The sequence below is a fragment of the Bos indicus genome, chromosome 15 (assembly GCF_029378745.1).
Source record: "Bos indicus isolate NIAB-ARS_2022 breed Sahiwal x Tharparkar chromosome 15, NIAB-ARS_B.indTharparkar_mat_pri_1.0, whole genome shotgun sequence".
Lineage (NCBI taxonomy): Eukaryota > Metazoa > Chordata > Mammalia > Artiodactyla > Bovidae > Bos > Bos indicus.
In genome coordinates, this window is record NC_091774.1 from 25,058,802 (window position 1) to 25,082,595 (window position 23,794).

The 23,794-nt window shown below is 52.6% G+C and overlaps 1 protein-coding gene and 1 long non-coding RNA gene across 6 annotated transcripts in view; one reads left to right on the top strand and one right to left on the bottom strand.

Annotated features, from left to right (window-relative positions):
• The window catches only part of ZBTB16 (zinc finger and BTB domain containing 16), a 204,806-nt gene that overhangs the window by 92,387 nt on the left and 88,625 nt on the right, over positions 1-23,794 (top strand). For all 4 annotated transcript variants that reach the window (XM_019974559.2, XM_019974557.2, XM_019974560.2 and 1 more), the window contains exon 3: positions 6,387-6,484. In XM_019974559.2, coding sequence (XP_019830118.1) covers positions 6,387-6,484 — 98 coding nt within the window. The remainder of the gene's footprint in view (positions 1-6,386; positions 6,485-23,794) is intronic.
• Positions 295-5,545, bottom strand: LOC109569242 (uncharacterized). Of its 2 annotated transcripts, none has more exons than XR_011570827.1 (3): positions 5,428-5,545; positions 3,110-4,132; positions 295-1,678 (listed from the first exon to the last, which is right to left on the bottom strand). It is a non-coding gene; the product is annotated as an uncharacterized lncRNA (long non-coding RNA). The 2 variants fall into 2 exon arrangements; XR_011570826.1 differs by having other exon boundaries at positions 3,110-5,297.

The following is a 23,794-nucleotide window of genomic DNA, read 5'->3' on the forward strand; positions in this document are numbered from 1 at the left end:
AGAACATTCCGTGAGCATCCCAGGTGTCCTGTGGATGACCTGCCCTGGCCTAGGGTGGAGGCTGCTAGCGGAACAGTTCTGTTCAGAGTATTCTTTCACCACAGAAAGGCATGTGGAGAGAGAACAGAAGCCTGGACCGTGTACAGAAACACTCTGCAGTCTCCCTAGAAGTTGCTTTTGGGAGTAAATCCCTCGTAACCCAATCGCTTTTCACTCATCTCTTAAAGTTTAAGCCCAGAATGGCGTTGACTGTTTGGCCTTCCTCTTGGCATTTGAATTGAAGGCAAGTGGACATTGAAGGCACATTGTGAATTTAATGATCTGGGGAAGAAGAGTAAGCCCGTTGTGGAAGTGCATAAACTCTTTTCCTCTATCAGTTCTGTTTCCACTCGGAGAGGTGAGGGAGGCCGGGGAGGTTCTCTTACCATTGGGTTTAAGGGCCATTTGTTGCTTTGCAGACTGAGAGCCTTGTCAGAGCTCCCAAAGGGACCCAACTCACAGGGTGCCCATGTGGGGAGACACAGCTGCCAGTCAGGGCCAATGGACAGGTCCGGCTCAAGAGGGGAGCGGGAGGTTTGTATGGGGCCGCCTTCCCATGATCAATAGAGAGCCTTAGGCAGTATTGACTCCCGGAAGGCAGCAGGCTTTTGAGAGAAAGGGATCATTGAAACCATCATGGGGAGCTGAGTCATAGAACCTTCTATCTTGTCCTCATCTCTTCTGAGTACCCCTAGAAGTACTGTGTAGGTCAGATTGATGGTCGCGGGATCAGGAAGCGAAAGATCAAGCATTGGGCTGACTTCTGCTCGTGGGGGAGCTCACACCAAGTAGAGGGGTGAGATGGAAGGACCTTCAGAGCTGCTGAAGCTAGAGTGTTGGTGGGAGTGGGGGATGGAGTCGTGTAGGGTGAGAACAAAGAAAGCATCATCTTATAAAGGCCCTTCTAGGATGGCTTCCCCACTGCATCTTCTCTCAGACAGAGGTGAGTCAGTGGTTCCCCCACTCACTTAACTCTCAGGACTTAGTTTTCAGTGCTGGTGTGGTGTGACCAGCAAAGTCACAGGGCAGGCACTTTCACCTCCCCAGGAAGACAGCGAAGAGGGACAGCCTTTGGGTTACTGGAACAGAATTCCCCTCTTGTTGGTCTGTTCTCACTGCCATTTGTCTTTGGCAGAGGAGCTTGGGAAGAAATGGAATATTGGCAGTGCTGGGCCTTGAACCTGTCTATCTGAGGCAAGCACTGGTGCCAGCCCTGCTTCTAGCGTTCTCCCCTTAGTCCTTGGCCGTGTGGGGTGAAGGAGGGCTGAGCTTCTCCAGCAGGGCACAGATGCAGAGGGTGCCCCTTAGGGAGCAGCTGGTATGGACCGCTGTCCCTGGAGGCTGGGCGGGTGAGGATGGCATCTAGTGTCAGTCTCTCCCTGCTCCCACTTCCTCTCCTGTTGTGTTCTAGTGGGGAGATGAAGCCTCATCCCGAGGCGAGGTTGGCCTGAAGCTCAGGCTTTGTGCAGCTGTGATGTCACCATTGGCCTTCCACCCGTGGACTTCAGGGGCACAAGTGAAGGTCCAGCTCTGGGTTGGAGGTGCCCATGAGGCTCTTGTGCTTGGCACAGTGTTCAGATGAGAGGAGGCTGTCTGGGATTTCTTTGGCAGCACTGAGCAGTCGCTTCTAAACTAGGCCCTACGAAGAAAAGGAAAGCGAAACAGGCCTTCTGCCATTACATAGTCACAGTCAAAAGCAGATGCGTATGAACGTTCAGGCTCACAACAGCACGAAAGTGGTTTGAATGAGCATGTAGCTTGCTGACTTGGTTTTACTGGGCAAGAATTGTGTGGTTGAGAATCAGTGAGGAGTGTGTCGTTCCCTCCAGTAAACTTGTTAAGAAGTTCGTCTTAGCTTACCTCTGATTTCTCATAATGATTCAGCTCTCTTGAGAAAATAGCTAGAAACCTGTTAGAGGTTAATTTTTTTTTTTTTTGGTCTTCTTGGACCGAATTGAAAATCTCTTAGCTTCAGGGTGAGTTTACCCAATGAGTCAGGTGTGGACATGCTGGGGCAGAAGCGGGGGTGGGAGAGCATCTGGGCCTGCTCCCCAAGAGTGGGTGGTGGGGCCCCGAAGCCTGTGAGGGAATGGACTCTCTGCCGACTAGAGTGTGGAGATGCTTGGGCCGTCTCGAACTGGGTTGCACTCAAAACCGTGCCCAGTGCTCTTGCTTCTCAGAGAAGAGAGTGTGAAAACCAAGGCAGCAGGCGTAGAAAGGTGCAAAGATGTCCTGAGCTGCCCTCCTTGCCTGTGTTACAGTGGAGGCTGAGGACCTCAGATGGCCACGAGCAGTTCGACCTTGTGAGAAGGCATGGCCGGGCTGGGAAAATATAGGTGTATGTGGCTCAGGAAGAAAGAGGCGGACAGACTTTCCATTTTCATCGAATACTTTGCAGCAGCACCATGAGGGACGAAGGTGATGGGGGCTGTGGTCTAGAGCAGGAGTCCCCAGCCTCTGGAACCTAAGGCCTGATGATCTGAGGTGGAGCTGATATAACACTGATAGGCATAAAGTGCACGGTAATTGTAATGCACTTGAATCATCCCCAAACCATTCCCCCCACCCCACACCGTGGTCCATGGAAAATTTCTCTTCCAAGAAACAGGTCCCTGGTGCCAAAAATGTTGGGGACCACTGCTCTAGAGAGACAGACCCTGAGTTCTGACAGTTTGTTCTTTTGCTCTAGAAACCAGTTGGGACTTTGTTTCCATGTTGATCATTCCCACAGATGGCGCCATTTAGAATCTATTGGTGACCCTTAAATACACTCAGGTTCTTCTCTGCCCATTTCCCTTTGCTTTGAATTAGGAGAGGTCACTGCCTCGTTATAGCCATCTCTTGGCATCTAAACAGTAGCAAAGGATATGGGTAAACCGGCTCAAGCTGAGCTGCGGGCCTGTGAGGTGCCTCCCTCTCTCTTCTGGACCCCATCTGCTTTGTCCTACTCTCTCAGCCAGTCAGGCAGGACCCTGGTCCTTGTACTCCACCTGGGATCGCTTGGACGCCACCCTCGGCCCCTGTGTGGGGGCGCTGAGTTAGTGCGTCAGGAGCAGGGCAGTTTCCTTACCCCGAGGCTTGGGCAGGAGAGGACACCCGTGTCTCTGGAGGCTGGAAAGTGCAGGGCGGCAGAATGGTTCCAAAGAAAGGGCTGGTCGTGAGTTCTGGAAGTTTCTTTCACTGAAAGATAGACTGCAAGTGGGTGAAGGAGGGAACTTAGGTTGTCTGGATTAGAAGGATTTAAAATGAACAGATTTCTGGGAATGGGTGTCAGTTTTTTGCTTGGGTTGTCCTGGCCCGACCGCCTAGGTGTTGTGAGGCATCACACAGATGGAATATGGCTCAGGGAGAGAATGTATGTGCCCTCGCTCAGTCACGTCCAGCTCTTTGTGACCCCGTGGACTATGCTCCACCAGATTCCTCTGCCCATGGGATTCTCCAGGCAGGAATACTGGAATGGGTTGCCATTCCCTTCTCCAGGGGATCCTCCCAACCAAAGAGGTGATTATACCCCTCAGAGGAATCCCTTGGAGGCTGGATAAAAGGGTATGGGTAAGTCTTTTGAATAATAAAATTTTGACCCTGTGAGACTCAGATGGTAAAGAATCCGCCTGCAATGTGGGAGACCTGGGTTCGATCCCTGGGTTGGGAAAATATCCTGGAGAAGGGAATGGCAACTCCCTCCGGTATTCTTGACTGAAGAATTCCATGGACAGAGGATCCTGGTGGGCTACAGTCCCTGGGGTTGCGAAGAGTGGACACGACTGAGCGACTTTCACTAGACATCATCCATCACTTTACAGGTGAAAAAAAAATGCAGAGAGATTGTGAGAGCAGGATTTGCAAGGTTGTAAGGCAAATTAATGACCAAGTTAGGAGCAGAATCCAGGTCTTCTGGCTGCTCCCCTGCCATCCTTCCCGTCCTCCTGCTCCCCCTGTAGTAGAGGGCAAGAGTGCATCACCTTACACACCACGCCGTTCCTGTTGGTCAAGAAAGCCGCTGACACCAGTGGCCAGGCAAATCCACTGGCACCAAACAAGGCGATGGGGTAACCCTGAACGTGTTCTTTGGGTGAGAGACTTGATCTGGAACCTGCAGAAGGAAGAAACAGAAACCCAAGAGTGGACTGGGGGTGCTTTCCTGGTGGTGGCTGCTGAAACCCAAGGCTCGAACACGCCAGTGTCCTTTGGGAAAGCCAACCCGAAAGGATGTTGTGCTCCTCTTCCTCCTGACAGCCACCCCAGAGGTGGGCACTCCTGGAAGCTAAGAAAGCATTAGTGCAGACAAAGGTGGAGATAAATAAGATGAACCCATGCTGACCAGACCGTGAGCGTGTGCACCAGAGTCACCTGTGGGACCACCTGTGAATAAAGCTTTTGCTGCTTCACAGAACAGCTCTTGGGAAAGCAAACCCCTCTCCTGCCTGGGCAAGTGACAGGCGCAGTCAGCTACCATGTGTGAACATGCATGGGTGCGCACACACGCACACGCACACGCCTGGGTGCGTATTTTAAAACCCGCTTTGCCCAGAATGCTATTAAGACATGTCCCAGTGCCCAGCATTGTGAAATATATTTAGAGTTGAGAATGCTCAGTGGAAATGTTCTGTTCTGTTAGTTATTATTTCTCAATTGGGATGGATCGGCCTCGGCCACGAATCAGATAACATGGGGGTGGGGTGCACGGCCGTGTCACAGATGAGGGTGTGTGTGTACTTGTGATTGAGAAATCATGTGTTGTCTTTGGCACGCGGGGAAAGGGAAGGCAAGCAAACACCACTGTGATTGAGAAAGAGTTCTGCGAAGGGGCCTGGGCGTGATGGCCGACAGAAGCTGGCCACACTGGACCCCAGATACGGTCTTCAAGCCACCAAGCCTGGGCTCGTACTCACCCCGGGGCCCTCAGGGTGGTGATGGACTCTGGGCTCTCATGGGACTTGGAAGGTGCTGGCAGTGGGTGGCTGGCCTGAGTGTCATGATCTGGGCACCGCTGACTGGAATGTACGATCCTCCCCCTCTCCACCTGCATTCGTCTAGTATCCTGTACCAGCAGCCCTCCAGCCTTTGACTGTGGGCCTAACACATCAGCGTCCCAACTGTGATGGGCGGTTCCCCTAAGAGTGCCTGCCTGCCGCCCCACCACCCTCGGCTCCTACCTTTGGCTGCAGTACCTGCTCGGTTCCTCGGGGCTGAGGCCCCTGAGGAGACGGCGGGCAAGGCGGGGGTGGATCCCGTATCCGGCGGAGGCACAGAGAGGCCTGAGAACAGGAGTGTGGGTGGGAGGAAAGGCAGAGTTCCGGGCCAAAAGGCCCCTATGCCAGCCCGCAACCGACTCTCTAGACCTTCCCCGCTAGCCACCCGCCTCCCTGCCTCCCTGCTGTCTCCTACCTTAGCAGTGGGGTCCGGTGGGCAAGGACCAGGATCACAGGCTGGACCTGTGAACAGTGGTTACCAGGGCTCCTGTCTTCCCGGGGTGCTGGGGTGATCGTGGGTGGCTGGCCCACCTCACATGGCAGTGACGGTAAAATGAGATAGCGTGCGTGAAAGTACTTTGGAAAGCCAGTACCGATGGCTGCCACCTTCCTTTTATAGAATGATGATATCTGGTTTCTTCAAGCCTTTCTTTCCATCTGGGTTCAACCTCTGGTGGGAAGTAGAGGGAAAGCACATCAAAAGCTGGGCCTTTGGGGAGGTTTTGTGTGTTGGGGAGTGACTGCGGGTCTAAGAACACCTGGATGCTCTCAGAGGAGCATCTGATGTCCCTGAAGGCCTCGGTTCACTAAGAACGCTTATTTAGAGCCTGCTGTGTGCCCATCTCTGGGTGGGCGCTGGGCTGTGAAAGACAGAGAAGGTACAGGGCGGCCCTCTGGGGTGTGTGGTGGTTTGGGGGAGCCGGGGGCTCTCACAGGGCAGCGCAGCGTGGGCCGTGCTGTGAGCCTGGTAAGCAGAGGCACCTTGGCCTGTACGAATGGCCTGTGCTAGTTTGACTGTGAAGGTTGTGTCTGTCTCACTGTCCTGGGGCTCCCTCCTTCCTCTCTCCACAGGTGAATCTGACTTTCTCCCTTGGTCTCTGTGCCACAGGGTGGGGCACTAGGGCACGCCCTACCCTTCTAGCCCTTGGACAGGACCAGGTATAGATGCCACCTTGGCAGCCGTCCACGGGAAAGGGGGCTCTCGGCCGCCTGTGGGACTGTGGATGTGTCAGGGTCCACCTCCAGCTCCCATGTCCTGTGTCTCCCTTCCTCCTGTCCACCTGCTGGAGGGCTGGCTGCGAATTCCCCCAGTGGCGGTGGGCCTGCTTTCTGTGCAACCAGAGCGGCAGCAACCTGTCTTTTCCTTTCCTGCAGGAAACTGCACAGCGGGATGAAGACGTACGGGTGTGAGCTCTGCGGAAAGCGGTTCCTGGACAGTCTGCGACTGAGAATGCACTTACTGGCTCACTCAGGTAGGCATAGATGCCCTGGCCGGCCCACCTGAGCACGGACGCCCACCTCCTGCCTGCCTGCCTTTCCCCCACCCAGAGCGTGAATGTCTCTGCTGCCAGCAGGCCTTGGTCTGCCCCGTCCTTTGGATGCTCCCTCCAGGCTGCTGGAGTGAGCGGTCCATCCTGACCACATGACTGTCTGGATGGGTCCATCCTCTGCCCTCCTGGGCTTCCTGGGCATCGTGGGTACCCAGTGCCCTGTGTGATCCACCTTCCCAAGTAGACTGCAGTTTCATTAGCAGAACAGTTGTGGAATTAGGTTCTCGCTGTCTAATGAATCTGACTATTGGTTCACATTATACAGGAGCCTTTAATTAAATAGATATAGAAAGGTTGGAACACAAAGCTAGTTACAGCGTGCTGTCTTTTGCAAGTTAATTCTGGTGGGGTCGACTCTGCAGCTGCTGGTGCTTTTGCTTGTGTTTGGGCAAAGCTTCTCTGCCTCACGAGGCGTGAAGGGAGGAGAAGCAAGCAGGCAGTGTGCCCTGGCGTTCTCGGTGGAGGGGCGGATACGGCAGGTCCAGGGCTGCTGCCTCGAGGCCAGGGGGGCTGCCTGGCTTCGGTGGGAGAGGCCACCACACTTCCCTGCCGGGAGCAGTGCTCTTTTCCCTCTAATTTCCTCGTCTTTCAGCTCTGGAGTCACGTTTTAGGGGAGAAGAGCCAACTGTCTTCTCATCTGGTCTTACTCTCTCCCATCTTGTCCACGGTCAGTATCTGCTGTTCCTTTCCATCCTGTCTCCCTCACGGGGCCCTCCAGGCAGCTGGCAGTTCAGTGTTTGTGAAGTGAGTCTGGACTTTGGGGTTGGCCAGATCCCCATCTCTGTGACCTCAGGCAGGTTTGTCTTCTGCACCCCAGTTTCTGTATCTGGAAAGGGCAAGCTGTTGCTAACTCCTATCAGTTAGGTACCAGAATGAATGATGAAGGCATCATGCCCTTCTTAAACTACTGCTACTGCTGCTAAGTCGCTTCAGTTGTGTCCGACTCTGTGCGACCCCATAGACGGCAGCCTACCAGGCTCCTCCGTCCCTGGGATTCTCCAGGCAAGAACGCTGGAGTGGGTTGCCATTTCCTTCTCCAATGCATGAAAGTGAAAAGTGAAAGTGAAGTCATTCAGTCAGTCGTGTCCGACTCTGCAGCCCCACGGATTGCAGACCACCAGGCTCCTCTGCCCATGGGATTTTCCAGGCAAGAGTACTGGAGTGGGGTGCCATTGCCTTCTCCGTCTTAAACTACAGTTGGTGTTTAATAGCTGTTGATTGCTTCCACCTTCCCCCCTTTTCCTCGGTTCTGAAGCTGTCCTCCTCGAGCGTTGCCGTCGCCATGCCCCTGGAGGACAGTCTGAACGTCTGTGGTCTGTCTCACTGTCTTCATCGCCTTGGTTGTGCTGCTGGTAGCTTTATGTGTATCCGCTTGCACTGCCTTCCTGCAGAGCCGTGTGCCTCTGCGATGTGTGAGGTGCTGTCCCTCTCACAGGCCTTCATGGCCCTGCATCAAGTGCTCTAACTCCTTCCCTTTCTTCCCTCTTCCAGATCCAGGAACGGGGCCACGCCAGGCAGCTGGGTGTGTCTGTGTCCGCCTTGTCCCTGTGTCTTTGTGTTCCTTTCCTTCTTCCCCTGGGGCCTCCCCTCCCCCACACCGGGCCCCAGGGCAGCATCCTCATTCTCCACCTGCCCCACGTTGGCCCGGAGTCCTCTGAGTCAAGGCCTTCCTGAGCTTGGCATCACGCTGGGTACCCGTGCGCTTTCTGGTGTGTGTTTTTGTAACTTGCACCTGCAGTCTTCCTGCTCCCCCTTCTCTTTGCGGGTTGTTCAGGGTTTAGTGAGGGGTCCCGCGAGCTGTCTGCCCACAGGTTGGCCACCCTCCCTGGGCCTTCTGTTTCATCTGTTCCGTGCTTCTTGACGCCTGTGTTGGTCTCTGCCCCATGTGCTGTCGGGCACTTCCATGCAGGTGATGTAGCCCGCGGATAAGGCTTCCTCGCACACTGTATCTCAGCCCAGTAAGCTCCCTTGGTCCTTACTTGTTTCCTGGGGTCTAGTGTGCTAGCCATACTCATGTTCTGGTTGGTGTGCTCTGGTGCTGGTGTGCCTACCAGCACAGCTTGCTCGCTGAGCTCTGTGGCTTTGTTTACCCCATCTCTGTGCGTGGAATAACCCTTCCCTAGTCTTTCCAGGTCTTCCAAGGTCTCTAGAATGATCCCATCCTTGACTGTCCCCCACCTCCGGCCAGAAGCGATCAAGCCTTCTTCTCAAGTCCGTATTTCTTTATCTGAAGCTGTCTCTGGGTACAGTCTTTCTTCTCTGTATTATTGTTATTAATGGAATTGCCTTATTTCCTCCTTCTTGGGAGTCAGGATTAGGAATTTGGGCATCTTCTTCCTAACCATGTGACCTTGGGCAAGAAATGTAAACCATCTGAACCTCTGAACACAAGGCTCCGTTAGATACTTAGCACTCCGCCCGGCACGTGATAGGTTCTCAGGAAATGTAACTTCCCTTTCCCTCAGTTTTCCCCTAATAGACTGGAATACGCTCCCTGGGGACAGGGTCTGTCCCCATGACGTGCAGCACATTACCTAGTACAGTGCTGGAGTCTGTAGACACTGCTTGAATGGATTACTGCAACCTGGGAAGCCAGGTGACTTAAGAAAGCTCCAGTCTCTCACGGGTCTCTCCTGCAATAGAAGGAGTTTAGACTGTGTCCCAGGATTCATTACAGGGCACTGGCTACGTGTGAGTTAGCTGAGGTCTGTGTTGTGAACCCAGTTCTTCAGGAGTGTGGGTAGGGTGGGTAGAGTGGCAGAAAGAGAAGGAGCTGCTTACACGCGTTCAGGTGGGTCCAGGGGCCCCAGGTCCAACAAGATGAATAACGCGTCACCCCATGACTGAGTGCTGGTTCAGGGTCCCACAGCTCGTCTCGTGCAAACCCTGGGGCCTATCTTCCTAGGTTTTCCTCTGGGTCTCTGGAGTCTGTGCAAATGATGTGTCCCTCTGAAATTCACTTGCCACTGCCCTTGTAAAAGAGGATTTGGTGATGGGGGGGGTCACAGCAGGGCCTTAGTTCGCCCTTGCAGAGAGCTCAGAGCTCGCTTTGACTCAGATTTTTCTCTTCTGATTTTTCTTTCTCTGGCCCCATGTACCTCTCACCCTTGTGTCAGGATTGAGAAGAAAACAGCGACAAGGGCTTCGTGGGGCTAGATCTCGAATTGTTCGCCCCCCGCCCGCCCTTTGAACAGTGAAGGCCCTGAGGCCTCTAGAGAGACCTGGCCGTGTCGGGGAGGTGGGGTGGGAGGGCTGGGCCGGGATGCCAGGCCTTCTCCCAGATTCCAGTAGCAGAAATTGTACTTTCCTCATTCCAATTCCTCCCCCCAGTTGCACGGTAACAGAACTATGTGCGGTCTTCGAGGAGACGTTTAATTAGATGACGTGAGATTTTCTTGCCGCTCTGTTTTGAAGGCTCCGTGCAGGGAGCAGACAGCCAGGATGGCCCCTGAGCATCTGGGGGGCTACCCCCGCCTTAGAGGGGCTCACCAGGGGCTGTAGCAGCCGCGCGGAGTGGCACAGAACCAGACTTGCCCTGGGGACTGTGTTTTCAAAAGGGGGCAGGCATGGGCAAAGGGGGTCTGGGTCCTGGGTCGAGGTCAGGGAGCTCCTGACTTCCCCTGAAGGCCATCTTTGCCCCGAAAAGGCTCATCCCCACTGCCTCTCCTCCTGGGACTGCACAGGCTCGCTTCCTTGCAGGCTGTGCGTGCGCCGCCCCACCCCCTCTTGGCGAGCGTGGCCTGTGTTTGTTATTGTAGTTCTGGCGCGGGGCCAGGCCTGGCTGGGCGCCAGCCTTGTGGGTACAGTGTGTACAGTGAGTGCTGAGCCAAGTTTGTCATCATACACGATTAATTTTTTTTTTTTTTTCTCATCTGGTAGGGGTGGGGTGAAGGAAGAGGCAAGAAGGAGTTTCTCCAGTGCTTGAGAACAGGCCTCATTGAATTCTGCAGAGATATTATTTCTGAAAAGATAAAGCACTCTGGCTCACCCTTCCTCCCCAGCGTTCCTTTTTCTCGAATTATCTTCCTCCTCTCCTCTGCATTTCCCTACCCGAGGAAATCAGCCTGTGTGAGACCGACACTGTGAGGTCTTATTTCCAGTGACTGGAATACCAAATTTATACTCCTAAATCAGTTTGCATTGTGTTGAAATTGACAATTTGTTTAATTAGAAGTTTGCCCTGTAGGAGGCCCTTCTTAGAGACAATTCTTCCTCTCTCTCTCCATCTCTTTCTTTTTTCTTTTTTAAGATCCTAAATGGTGGTAGTGAATGTTCAGTTTAATTGAAGTTTTGATTTCGATTTGAATGCGTTAACTAACCAAGTGTTTGTGAGTTATACCTGATGATAACAATAAGTTTAAATTAACAAACAATAACCTAACTCACTCAGTAATGAGATTGATCTGGCAAGACCCGGCGTTCTCAGAGGTGGTTTGGAGATCAGGAGGGTTTGAGCCCTGAGAAGGAGATTTGGGGTGAGAAGAGAGACCACTGGAGTGCTTTGCAAAGCTGCTCCTTTTGGAACGTGAATCTCAGGTGGAGGGAACAGGGGAAGGGTCCCAGCCCCTGTGTGCGCCCAGATCTCTCTGAAGTCTCCCACCCAGTCCTTTGCTACCCCTTCCCTTGTTGGGGCATCTGTGACCCGCTGTGTCTTTGCCACTCCTGTTCTCTCTTAAGAGAACATCCTCGCTCTGGGGTGTCCGTGCAGAAACCACAGACTCAGGCGATGACTCGAGTTGATCCTGCGATGTGCTGGGGTAAGGTTTCCCATTAGGTAGTGTTTCCCACAGCTTGGCCTCATGTCCTGGTGGATTATAACTGAGCACACCCAGCGCTGCTTGCCCCTATTTTTTGCCTTGGCTACATACTATTTAGAGACTTGCATATTTCTGTGGCCTGCTTCTATTCTGGGAGTGTCGTTCATTTTTGGAGCCAGCAGATGCTTCAGGCTCTGTGTACTTAACCCTGGAGAACAGGCAGCACCCCTGCCCTCTGGGTGCTTATGTCTAGTAGGAAGGATGTCTGATACTGTGAAGTTATGGTAAAAGAAGGTGATATGTGCATATCGCTAAGAAAGAGTTCTAGGAGAAATTCAGAAGAGGAAGGGGGCTTCTGGAGAAGGTGGTAGAATGGATTTCTGAGACGACCTGATGGGGGCAGCCCATGCCTCCTGGGGTGATGTGCAGTGTAGCTGGGGAGTACAGGCTGGGCATGGGGCGGCAGAGGGGCAAGATTGAAGGGGCCTCGAGTTGCAAAGTGAGTTGCACTTTACCTAGGGCACTCAGAAGCCATTGGAAGATTGGATAAGGCAGGGACACTTTTATTCCTCTGGAATAGAAAGGACTGTTGGTCTTTTTGATGTACTCTAGACTGGAGTATAGGGTTCATAAGCTCTTAGGGGAAATGGTGCGACTGACAGACGGTCCTGAGGCGTGGCTGGAGTATGGTGTGGCCTGTGCCTCTTGCACTTGTTGGGGGCACGCAGCCTTTCTTTGGGAGTCCCGTCTGCATCCTCCCTCCTCCTTGCCTTTCTCCGGGCTCTATGAGCCATGGCCGTTGAGGATCACCCCGACAGCAGATTCTTCCCCATAGTTAGAAGCACCAGGAAAGAGCGTGGTCTTCGGCCGACAGATTTTTCTGGTTGCAGCAGCAGCGTGGTGTGGCCGGGCGTATCATCCGGGGCCGGGTCAACGGCTGGCAGGGAAAAGGGCAGGTGGAGTTGGGGTCAGAAATGCAATTGTTTCCTCTCTTGCTTTCCCCCGTCCTGATTGGATGGAAGTCACAAAATTTTACGAGATGTCAAAGATCTGTGGATTGTGTACTTGGCCTCTCTTTTTTTTTTTTTCTTTTGGGAACCACTAATGTTTGGGGTTTCTGGGTCCTTCTTTGCAAAGACAGAGAATGTGGGGAGGGGGCAAAGGAGCTGTGACTGTGAGGTGGAGCTTATGAGCCGGTCCCACACTGATGATGGAGATGCATCTGAGGATGCAAAGATGGCTGCTCAGGACCTGCAGCTTCTCCTGACCTTGCGTTCTCTCTCCTGTCTTTCTCTTCTTTCCTCCCAGATTACCCATCTGCTAGGAACACGAGAACGGGGTTGTCTAGGCGGCTCTGAACCCAGGGTCCATTTGCTCCCTCTCTGCTCGCTCCCTTCTGCTCTTGGCTTTCTGCCATCGGGGTAAAAGCAGGAGATAACCAAGAAGAGACTTCCCAGGTCCTGGATCTGCAGAGGTGGGCCCCATCGAGGGTTAAGCTGGGGTATGAGTGGCTCAGAGACCGCCTTCACCTTCCCTTCGGTCTAGGGGGTGCGGGGACGAGGAGAAGCCACTATCCCTGGCTCTGTCTCCAGCACGCTCCTCTCTCTCCCTCCCTGCTCTGAATCTGGCCTGCTTCCCGAACTTTTTCCCAGAGTGGTGTCGTCACTGGCCTGCCGGCAGGTCTGGATGTTCTGCCAGCATTCCAGAGAGTTTATGATCACTTGCAGATGTGCCTCCAAGAACACACTGTACCCAAAGCAGAAATTAATGCGGGCTTGACTGCCGTCCAAGCCCATACACGGGAGAGAGGAAAAAGAAAACAAAAACTGTTTAATGCTGTTTATAAATTATACACTGGCTGATGAAAAATACATTTCTTCCCCCCTCCTCCTCGCTGCCCCTTGCTGCCCCCCCACCCCCGCCCCTTCTCCCTTTCTGCCTCAAGAGCCTAAACGGAGACCAGAAGAATATGGTTTTGCCTTTTAGCTCCTGTTTTGGCTGGGATCCGAAACCCCACTGCTGATTCACAGCCAGGGTATTTTTCCCCTTTACCTGATGAAATATACTGATTTTTCCATCCCAGATGGGGTGTTTTTGGTTTTGTTTTCTGTTTTTTTTTTTTTTTCTTTTTTGGCCAGGGATCTTGTTTACAGCAAGTGGCAGGTCCTGAGGTGGCATTGGGTGCGATGGGGGCCCTGGGGTAGATGAAGACCCCCCATCTCCCCACCGTAGTGCTACTGGAGGTGTGTGCCTGGGTCCCCCAGATGTCACGTTGGGCCAGCGGAACAGAGAAAGTTCAGAAAGTTCATGGCAGGTCATTGTATTAAACAGTGTTTTCACCACTTCCCTCCCGCCCCTTCACCTGCAGCCCCTGTGTGTAAAAAGGGGTTCACATAGCGGCCCCCCCAAACACACACACGTCTCTCCCTCCATATGGTGCCTTAGCAGGGGTTTGGGAAGCGCATGCATCTACCCCTCTGGAGCCCAGCCTTTCCCCCTATGCTCGAGTCCCCCCGTCCCAATTTATTCTATAAATTCGTTTCCACATTATGTCTATCCATTTACATGGCTTTTGTGTTTTTTAATACCGCTAATGTTTATCATTTGCCCAACAGGCTCGACAGATTTTGCTTCCTGTAGAGCATCGAGGCTTTAGAGCCCCCTCGTTGCTAAGTAGCAATCTCCCTGTACTGTAATGGGTTGATTTTGTATTCTGTTCAGCGCTGTATCTTATTTTTGTATGCAAGACAAAGTGTTTTGATGGAGGACGATTGCGGCAGTGTCTGGAGGCTGTTTGGAGTTTTATGGGCTGTACAGTACACTGTGTGCTCTCCGAACAGAACACAGGCTGTTGAATTTTGGATTGGATTTGTCATTTTTCCCCCCTCGGAGAGGAGCCTGTCAGATAGAACATTACTTTAAGGGTGGAGGGAAGAAAGTGGAAATTATGTAATAACCTTCTTTCTCTCTCTGTTTCACTGCGTGTGTGTGTATCTTTCTCTCTGATTTTTCTATCCCAAAATAGGGTGGTTTCTACCCCCCCAACACACACTCCCTTTCGTGCCATCTGATTCTGTCGAATGAGATAATGATGTGCGTATCAGGAAATGATGGCCCTTGAGAGATGGATGCCGGGACATCTCGTCTGTCTGTCTGTCTGTCTGTCCGTCCTCCTGTTCTGTCCTTCCTCCTCCCTTGTTCCCACCACCCTGCCGCCTTCTGGGCTGCCTTGCCGGCCCTTGTTTTTGTCTGGGTCTGGCTGGCTGGTGGGGTGGCAGGGGAGGATGTTGGTGAGGAATCTGCCCAAAGGCAATGCCATATTCTTACTTCCGGGGTTCTTTTCACCTTCCTGGGTGTGCACCCTGCCAGGATTGCTGGGTGGTCCTCCGCTGCTCTCTTCATCCTCAGCCCTTGCATCTTGCTCTCTTCCTGGTCTGTCCTGGGTCCCAGTGTCCAGGGCTGTACCCAAGAGACCAGCTGCCCCCAGACCAAGGCGTGATGGTTCTCTCTGCCAGCTGTCCTTCTCCATGTGGTCTTCTGAGCTCTCTCTGGTAGCAGGTGTTTATTTTCAGCTCTGCCCTTCTCCTCACTTCCATTTCTTCCCCCGTCTCCTTTCATCGCACTTCACCTCTTTGTCTCTGTTTTTGCATCTGTGTTGGGCTCAGCCTTCCCTCAGTGCTCCTGTGCATTTCCAGCTTCTTTCTTATGTCTTCATTAGACTTGGTCTCCTGCCATGCAGGGGAGGCCTTTGCTGTCTCACAAAGTTCAGAGGTTTTTCACTGGGAAGTAGAGGGTGGTTGGGGTGTGGAATAAATTGTTCCTCTGGCCCGGAAGGCCTGGGGAGGACTCCAGAGTGCTCCCAGAACCTTAGCCTTGTATATTCCTGCCCCATACCTCTCGGGGACCAGAGTGGGGCTTCTCTGGCTTGGTTCCTGCTTTTCCTAGGTCCCTGGATGTTTCCTCATGTTGAACTGAGTGTGGGAGAGTGGAGGAGCAGGGTTAGATCTGGTAAAATCCTTGTTGGACTTTGCTGCTACAAAAGTGCATCTTGCTGGCACTGTGCTCCCAGAGGTCTGTACTATGCCCCTGAATGCAGAGCCCACTGGGCACCTGGGAGCGTGCTTACCCTCACGTCCTGTGGCCTGGCAGAATACCCAGCACACAGAAGGCTTTTGATGAGGGTTTGTTGAATAAGGGATAATACCTTGTTACTAAAGAGTTTGTACTTCAGGGCACAGATCTGGGTTTGGTGAAGCTTCTACAATTTGGGCTACCCTGTCTCAGAAAAAGATGATGAATATCAAATGTTAGAGCCCCCTCCCCACCCCTGCTCAAGGAATGGACCCATGCAGTGGAGGGGGGCAGTTGTTGCTGGAACTTCTGCTTTTTGAACTTCAGAAAGAAGGGGCCTCCGTACATACCATGAGGAGCTACCAGTTGGGGTCCCCAGAGTTGGAGCGACTGAGTGGGGAGATTCAAGTTTAAGGATAGGATGGTGACATCTGCTGTGCTCTGGGGACCCTGGGCTTCCCAGGTGGCGCTAGTGGTAAAGAACCTGCCTGCCAGTGCAGGAGACATAAGAGATGCAGGTTCAGTTCCTGGGTTGGAAAGATCGCCTGGAAAAGGAAATAGCAACCCACTCCAGTGTTCTTGCCTGCAGAATCCCCATGGACAGAGGAGCCTGGTGAGCTACAGTCCATGGGGTTGCAAAGAGCTGGACACGACTGAAGTGACTTAGCATGCATGCTGGGGACCCTCAGAACGTGGGGGCAGCCATGTTTGCAGACCTCAGGTTTGCATTCGGCAAGGGGCAGGACAGATTCTCCTGCTTTTGGTAAGCTGCCATTGGTCCCAGTGGACCTGGTGGCCACCTCTGTATTTTAGGGCCCTCTTCTCAGTGAGCCTGGTTGGGAGCTGCAGACGGACCCTAAGTCTCATCTCACCCAGAGCTCCAGGTTCATCAGTGCATGCGGCAGTCTCCTGCCTCCACCCTGGGCTTCATTGACTCTCAATGAAGGAGCGTGGCAGCCGCCCCTTTCTTAGGTGCTCCGTCTGCCTGGGCCACGTCTGACTGGAGCAGAGCACTGGTCCTTTCATGGTCTGTGTGTGTGTGTGTGTGTGTGTGTGTGTGTGTGTGTCTTGGAGAGGAACCAGGAAGGTGAGTGGCCCTGGAGGTGATGAGCAGTGTACCTTGAGGTCTAGGGGTCTATTCTGCTCTGCTTCCAGTCTCATCCATTAATTAGGGTTGGGGCAGAAGTAGGATTGGACCATCTTTCGGGAAGGACACTCCTTACTTCTTGGAAGATGTGGAAAAGCTGCAGATATGTTCCCAGTCATGAGGGCAGCTCTGTGTGTGTGTGCATGTACATGCTTGTGTGTGCACACGTAAGAAAAAGAGATTAAGAAGAAGTGTTTACATGAAATACTCAAAATTGTTCCTTTGCTGTAATGGCTCCGCACAGACCATTTACCTTGCAGATTTAAAAACTAAATGAGCTCGTCATATCTAGTGACTTCCCTCGACACTCATGCATTGCAAAGCCCACGTTACCTTTGAATTTCGACTTCGTTGTTTGTTATTAATTCTTAGATATGGGTGGTATGTTTCCCTCTTCTCGGATTCTACCGTGGACACGTTGGTTTGGTGTGATGAATGGAAATGTTTCTCAACAGGATCCCACTCAAGAACCTTTTCATTTACAAAAAATTCCATTGGAGTATAGTTGCATTACAGTGTTGCACTGCTTTTTGCTGTACAGCAGAGTGAATCAGCCATACATATCCAGCAGTCTTCAACCTTTTTGGCTTCAGGGACCCATTTTGTGGAAGACAGTTTTTCTACCATCGGAGGCGAGGGGGATGGTTTCAGGGTGACTCAGGTGTGTCACATTTATGGTGCACTTTATTTCTGTTATTATCACATCAGCTCCACCTCAGATCATCAAGCCTTCCATCCTAGGGGTTGGGGGCCCCTCCATACATATGTCCACTCTTTTTTTGGATTTCCTTCCCATTTAGGTCACCGCAGAAGCACCACCAGAGTTCCTTGTGCTATGCGGTAGGTTCTCAAGAAGCTTTTCATTTAAAAAATAGCCCCATGATCTCTAGGATGGCGTCTAGAGTTTCCAAGGAATCCAGTGGGCTGAGGTGGTACTTTGGGCTGAGGGGTTGACTTTGGAGGGGGCAGAAGTTTTTACATGTTTTAATTTAATAACTTGGGTTTCCTGTGAATGGTTCTGCGTTCCATGCAGTACTCTTGCATTTTCATAACTGTCTCTTCCACTTTGGGCAGAGGAAGGGAGGGAAGAAATAACAGCAGCAGTATTCTGTGGGCAAAGGAAGAAAACAAGAGAATGGGGCAGAGAACAGGCTAAATTTAAAATTGTAATTGGCTGACTTCCACTGGCTTGCGGGTGTTTTAATGACTCATAATAACTTCATTTAAAACCAGCTGAGCAGAAAATAGATTGGAGAGGAGCCTCGGGCCATTATGGATTTGTTTTTTTTGACAAGCTCGGTGTTCGGCAGCCAGGAAGGCTCTCAGAGAGGGCTTGGCTGTGTTCGCTCCCTCTCTCTCTCTGAGGGTTGGTGGTCTGCCCGGGAGAGATTGTATAGAAACCCAGGACTGCTTTTTTTTTTTTTACCCTCCCTATTTTTTTTTTAACTGATTAAAAATAGACGCCTTGAGGTATTATTTTAGCATCAGTATGGTTTTTTTTTTTTTTTTAACTTTTGATGTGGTAAATGGAACATAAATAAAATTGTTTTTGAAATTACCGAATTAATTAGGTACTAAAGCCACTACAATGCATACATTTCCTTTGCCGGTTGCCCTGATCCATATTTGGGGGGCATTCCCCCTTTTTTCTCAATCCCCCACTTTTTTCTCCCTGGCCCCCCCAGCCCCACCTTCCTCCCCACGCTGACCCTCCCTTTGAATGGCAGGGCTCTTTTATCATCCCGGCTGCGACGGCTAAATGATTTTTCTTTTTTAAGATCTGTAGGATTTTGACAGGATTGGTTCCGTCCCGCTAGCCAGTCGGCTTGAGGAAGCACGAATTTTGGAAATTGCCAGAAAAGGCGCTAACCTGCCTCTAGCCGTTTTTAAATAGATCCTGCCTGCTTCCCGTGCGAGGAACAGTGCCAGTGGGCCAGTGATCTTTTTCCTCTTCTCTTTTTAAAGTCAGCCGGCTTAGCCACGGGCTGCGTTGGTCTGGGCAGGACGTGAGGCTGCCCACCCGACCCCACCCCGATCTAATTGCTCATGGCCCTTTATCTGTCCCCTCTTATGGCACCTGTCACCTTGTTTGTGCCATCGCTATTTATTTGCTTGTCCTTTTTCACCTACCAGACTCTTGAGCTTCTTCAGAACATGTGATTTATTTCCATGTCTCCCATCCTACCTAGCAGAGCTACCTGCAAGGTGGGTACACCTCAGTTGCTTGTTGAATGAACTAGTGGGAGAGTATACGCGTGTGTGTGGCAAGGCAGGGCACGCCCCCGAAGCGCTGCCCTGCATCCTGCCAGCCCTAAGGGTCAGCCGTCTGGACGGGGAGACAGGAGCGGAGGCAAGACCTTATCCGGGGCGTGCTCCATGGCCTCTCCACAGCCCAACACCCAGCAGACCCTCAGGAAATCCTGTAGAATAAATGAATGGCTCCGGATGCACTGCTGGGCGGAGGGGAGGAGAGAAAAATCCCTCCAGAACATATATTGGATGCCTCCTGTGTTCCAGACCTGGTGCTTGGCGTTCTGCATGTCCAAACTCACTTATCTAACACTGACCTTGGAGGGTAGTTATTCTGATGCTGTTTTACAGGTGAGGACACTAGAGTGTCCTTAAAGAGCCGGAGTGACTCGTGGGAGGTCACACAGCCAGGAGTGGCGAAGCTAGATTCCTCCCCAGGGCTTTCTGCCCTCCATACTTCCATACCTCACTGTGGTGCTGGCCCAAGGGTTTGCTTTCCTGTTTATAAAGATAACCAGGATCTCAGTGACTGGGGGAGACAGGAAGAGCCAGTAAGGCCCTGTCCCCAGGGATCCTGGGGGTGGCAGAGGGTCACCGGCTTTGGCTTGGGGGCCTCGCCCCTGGGCCACCAGGAGCGGGGGTGCGGCTCATGAGCCTCTTCGTGCTCTTTCCGAGTCTCGAGTCTCTTGTGTTCATTTGTGGATGCTGCGGTGGCCCCTGGCCATCCCCCTGCAGGGCAGCGGACAGGGTGGTTCTGGGAGCCTTGCTAGGGGGTCTGTGGGTGAGGATGTGGCTTCCCACCTGGGTGCGAGCTTGGCGGTGTCCTTTGCCCATTTCTTCTTCCCACCACTTTCTCACTGAGAGAGGAGTGGCAGGTCCAGAGATTTGTCGCCGGTGGTCTCCCTTGCAAGGAGACCCAGCGGGGTGCTCTGCTGCTGAGCGGAGGCCCTCTGCTCTGTGGTACTGAATCAAGAGTGAAGGGGGCAGCTGGCCATCCCCACACGTGGGAGCTGTGGTGACTCGGGGCTCCTCAGACTTTCCGTCTTGGGAGTGAGACTCGCTGCAGGCCTCCCCGGTCTTTCGGATTCTGTCCAGTGGAGCTGGACCACTTGGCGTGAAGCTCCTTCTGTCTGTTCTCCAGCAACCTCATCTTCCCCAGGCACGTGCTGGGGATGCTGGAGCCTTCTCTGGGGACCAAAGCATCAACCAAATGGGAACCAGATGGTGAAGCTTGGGGCAGCAGAGAAGCCTCTGCTGTGACTATTCTGGGTCACTAGAAGTGGCTCTCTTTGCAGGGGGGATGGGTGGGGTGGGTGGAAATCGTCCGTGAATGAGTTCATCAGTTAGCTGATGGCCAGGGAGGGCCCATCGATGCCGCGTCCAGCAGGACAGACAGAAGGGCTGCAGTCAGGGTCCGCACCTGCCAGGGGTTGTTGGTCTGGCGGAGAGGGTACCACGAGACCCCAGCAAGGTTGGGTGTGCCCCCATCCCCGCAAATGGGAAAGAGTGAGTGTGGAAGTTTACAAAAGGGAGAAGTCCCAAGGACCAGGGTGATGAGGGAGGAGGTTCCTGGGATTTTGATGGACTGTCTCCTGCTGGAGTGTCCACGTGGAGCCACGAGGTGGTCAGTGGATCTGTGTCTCTGGACAAGAGAAGCAAGAGCTTCCGTGAGCAACAGCCAGCCGGGCAGATGTCTTCCTCCTCCTCCTCCTGTCTTGTCTCCTCCTTCTGTTCATAGCAATCCTGAAGAGACTTTGAAGTCCAGCTTATCATACTGGAGAATCCTCAAGAGTTCTAAGGATGTTATGGCCCACCTTGGGCTGCAGGTTGAGAACGACTGCAATAAAAACGAAAAGCTGGCACTTCACGCAGTCTCTCCGTTGCACGGTGTCCATGGAATAAAGCACACGTGTGAACGTGGGCTTTCAGATTGGATACAGATCTGGAGTGTTCTGTGTTTCTCATGCGAGACTAGATGACCCCCAGAATACGTCGTGTGTGCCCAGGCTCCACGAAGCCCAGGCTGAGAACACATACCGTAGAGGACTGCACCTCTGAGGTGGAGGACAGACTCAGAGCCCTGGAGGGTACAGGGGAAGGGAGAGGAATTCCTTAGGCTGAGGGCCCAGGCCCCAGCCTCCTTCCCAGACCGCTACCTATGTGCCTCTTGGAGGTGAAGGTCGGTGCTTCTTCCCTAGGGCCCTCTCCTCATTCATCCTGACAGAGACATATCTTCTAGACTTCTCCCTGGCCTTTAACACGATCCTTCCTCCTTCCTACTAACCATCCTATTTTGATTGGAATTCTTGATTGGAATTTTTTTGCTTGCCAGGGAAAGGAGAAAAAAAAAAGAAACCCACTAAGTTCTAAACTTTTCATTAGGTAGTTGGGATAAGAAGTCTTCTGGGGTAGTCAGATTAGAGCTTGGTGGCTCTCACTGACTATTACAAGCTAATTGAGTGCCAGGAGCTCACTGGCGGTTGCAATGAGCATTTTGCTGGAGTAATTATGCAAAGGCCACGGTCGTCAGTAACAAGGTAACTCCAGGTAAGGAGAGAACTCCCTGAAACTTTTGATTTGCTGGAATCCTCCTCATTTTATTTCTTCATTAAGATGAGCCCAGGAGAGATAGAGGCCCGGAGACGAGCTCTTCTGAGAGGTTGCTGCTCACTGGGGATTTCTGCGTGAACGTCCCTGCCCTGATGGTGTGGTCACTTTGTGAGGGCCTGTTAGGAGCCATCCCGCACAACTGGCCCGTGATGGGCCGGGTGTACGTGGATTGAGATTTGGGGTCCAGAGTCAGATGCTCTGGGATACAGGCTGGAGAGGAATGAGGGCAAGCACTGGGAGCCTGGGGACAGCTGACCAGGGTCAGGGAACCTCACAGGCCAGCATCTTGTTTGCTGACGTGTGCGCTGAGAACATGCCTGACCACAGGTAACGAGGCTGGCATCATGCCCTCTGTCTCAACTGGGATCTGTCTGTCTTGGGTGGGCGAGGTGTGGGCCTGCATAAATGTTGTCTTTTCTGTCCCAGAGAATTCTTTATGGTAAAACTTTCTTAGATAAGCTATACGCTCCCTGGTGCCGCATCCCCGGCCAGAGTTGTAATCAGGAGGTTGCGGCCTGAACCTGCCACCTGCAGGTCTGGGCTAAGTGGCTTGGGGAGGACTTGTCAGCACCCTTTGGCAGGGGGCCTGGGGCCTTGCCAAGCCGACCTTGTCCTCTGGGTGGCCCTGCCCAGCCTCTGGCCCACCGTCCACCTGCACTGAGTCATGCCCCTCAGAGGACAGCGTGTAGCTCTGCTTCCAGATATAGCCCCCTCCCTCCAGGGGGACAGGGAGGGTCATTGTTGTGGAGCTCTCCATCTTTCTGATGCTGCAGGATCCATGTGGCTTTCTTCCCTCCCTTCTCAGCCTGGCGTAGCCTAGAATTCTGCTCTGCGAGCAAATGTAGAGCTGTTTTTTTTAAAGTATGTGGTCCATCCATTTTCTTCTCTTTTCCATCTCCCACTTCAGTTTTCAGGACACTGCCTTCACTCTCTGGCCTGGGCTGTCTTCTTCCTCCATCTCACAGTTATAAATTTGTCCCAGTCAGAGGCTGGCTGCATCGAGGCAGGAATGTGTTGTTTGGTTAAATTGTAAAATTAGCTAGGAAAGTTAATGAGGCGTTCCGCCTCTGCCTTCCGAAGAGCAGAAAGTTTATGGAAGTACCTCGAGTCCCTCGCCTAGGAGGGAGAGAAAGAAAGGTGGGAGTGGGCCAGGAATGTGGAATAGCCTTGTCCAGGTGAGCCTGCAGGCCTGGGACCCGGCTGTGGCCTGTTTCGCTGGGAGAGGCCTGAGGAGTTGTCCCTCCAAGCTTCAGCTTTGGGACAGCCTGCATCAGCCGCTGTGGACCACAGGGACGTCCTCCCCGCTGTCTGAGGACTCCAGGGCCACACAGCTGCCTATGGTTAGCTATTTTAGTGCCACGTTCCTTTTTTGTGGTTGTGCAAGGCTGAAGAGACAGAGACCAGACACCTGTCTTCGAGGGTGTCCACGGCAGAAGGGGGAAGGCCGAAAGCGACAGTTACAATGGTGACTGACATTTACTGAGACCCAACAGGTGCCCGTTACTATGCCAGACGCTTTATTCCTCATCTTCTGTGATCCCCACAAGAGCCCTGGGACAGTCTCTGTTATTATGTCCACTTTATGGATGAGGACACTGAGTTTACTTGCCCAGGATTGGTCAGTGAGGAAGAGGCAGCGTGGGGCCGTAAATGCAGGCCTGCCTGCCTCCCACACCCCTGGTCTTAACCCTGGAGGCAGAAATCGTTTGCAGTTCCTTTCAGGGCTGCCCACTTCTCCTAGCCCCTAGCTCACGTGGCACAGACTGCAAGCTTGCAAAAACTCCCCGTGAAATTTTGGAAGTCACGTTCTCAACGGTGCCTGCAGAAGAGCTGCCCACAGCCTATACTCTGCACTCACCAAATTCTCATCTCAACGGTGCCTGCAGAAGAGCTGCCCACAGCCTATACTCTGCACTCACCAAATTCTCAGGTCCTCTGACGACACCAGACCAACCCGACAAACCCTCCAGTTTTCAAGCGGCAGCTCGCTGTTGCTTTGGTTGTCGGGTGCGTTTTCATGAGTTAGCATGAGACACAGTTACCCTGCTTGGGCCTTTTGCATGAGGTCAGCCAGAGAAGGAGAGGGTTGTTTTTGTTTTTCTTTTTTTTCTTGGCTGGTATGGAGGGTGATGGTTCACACTAAGAATGGGCATTAAGTATGACAAGCCATATTTCCGTTTGGAAAAGTGTGGAGTCTTAAGGCTCCTGAATTTTGAGCCTGGAAATGTCAATGCGGCGGTTGTAATGTAACACCTCAATTATGGTGCAGGGGGTAAGGAAGAAAGACTCTGAAACCTGCAAGCTTCTTTAGATCCACAGCCTGAGCCACAATTAAGGTTTCAGAAACACCAAAGGCAAGCCAGTGAGTGTCATTTTTAACCAGTTTGAACATTTTAC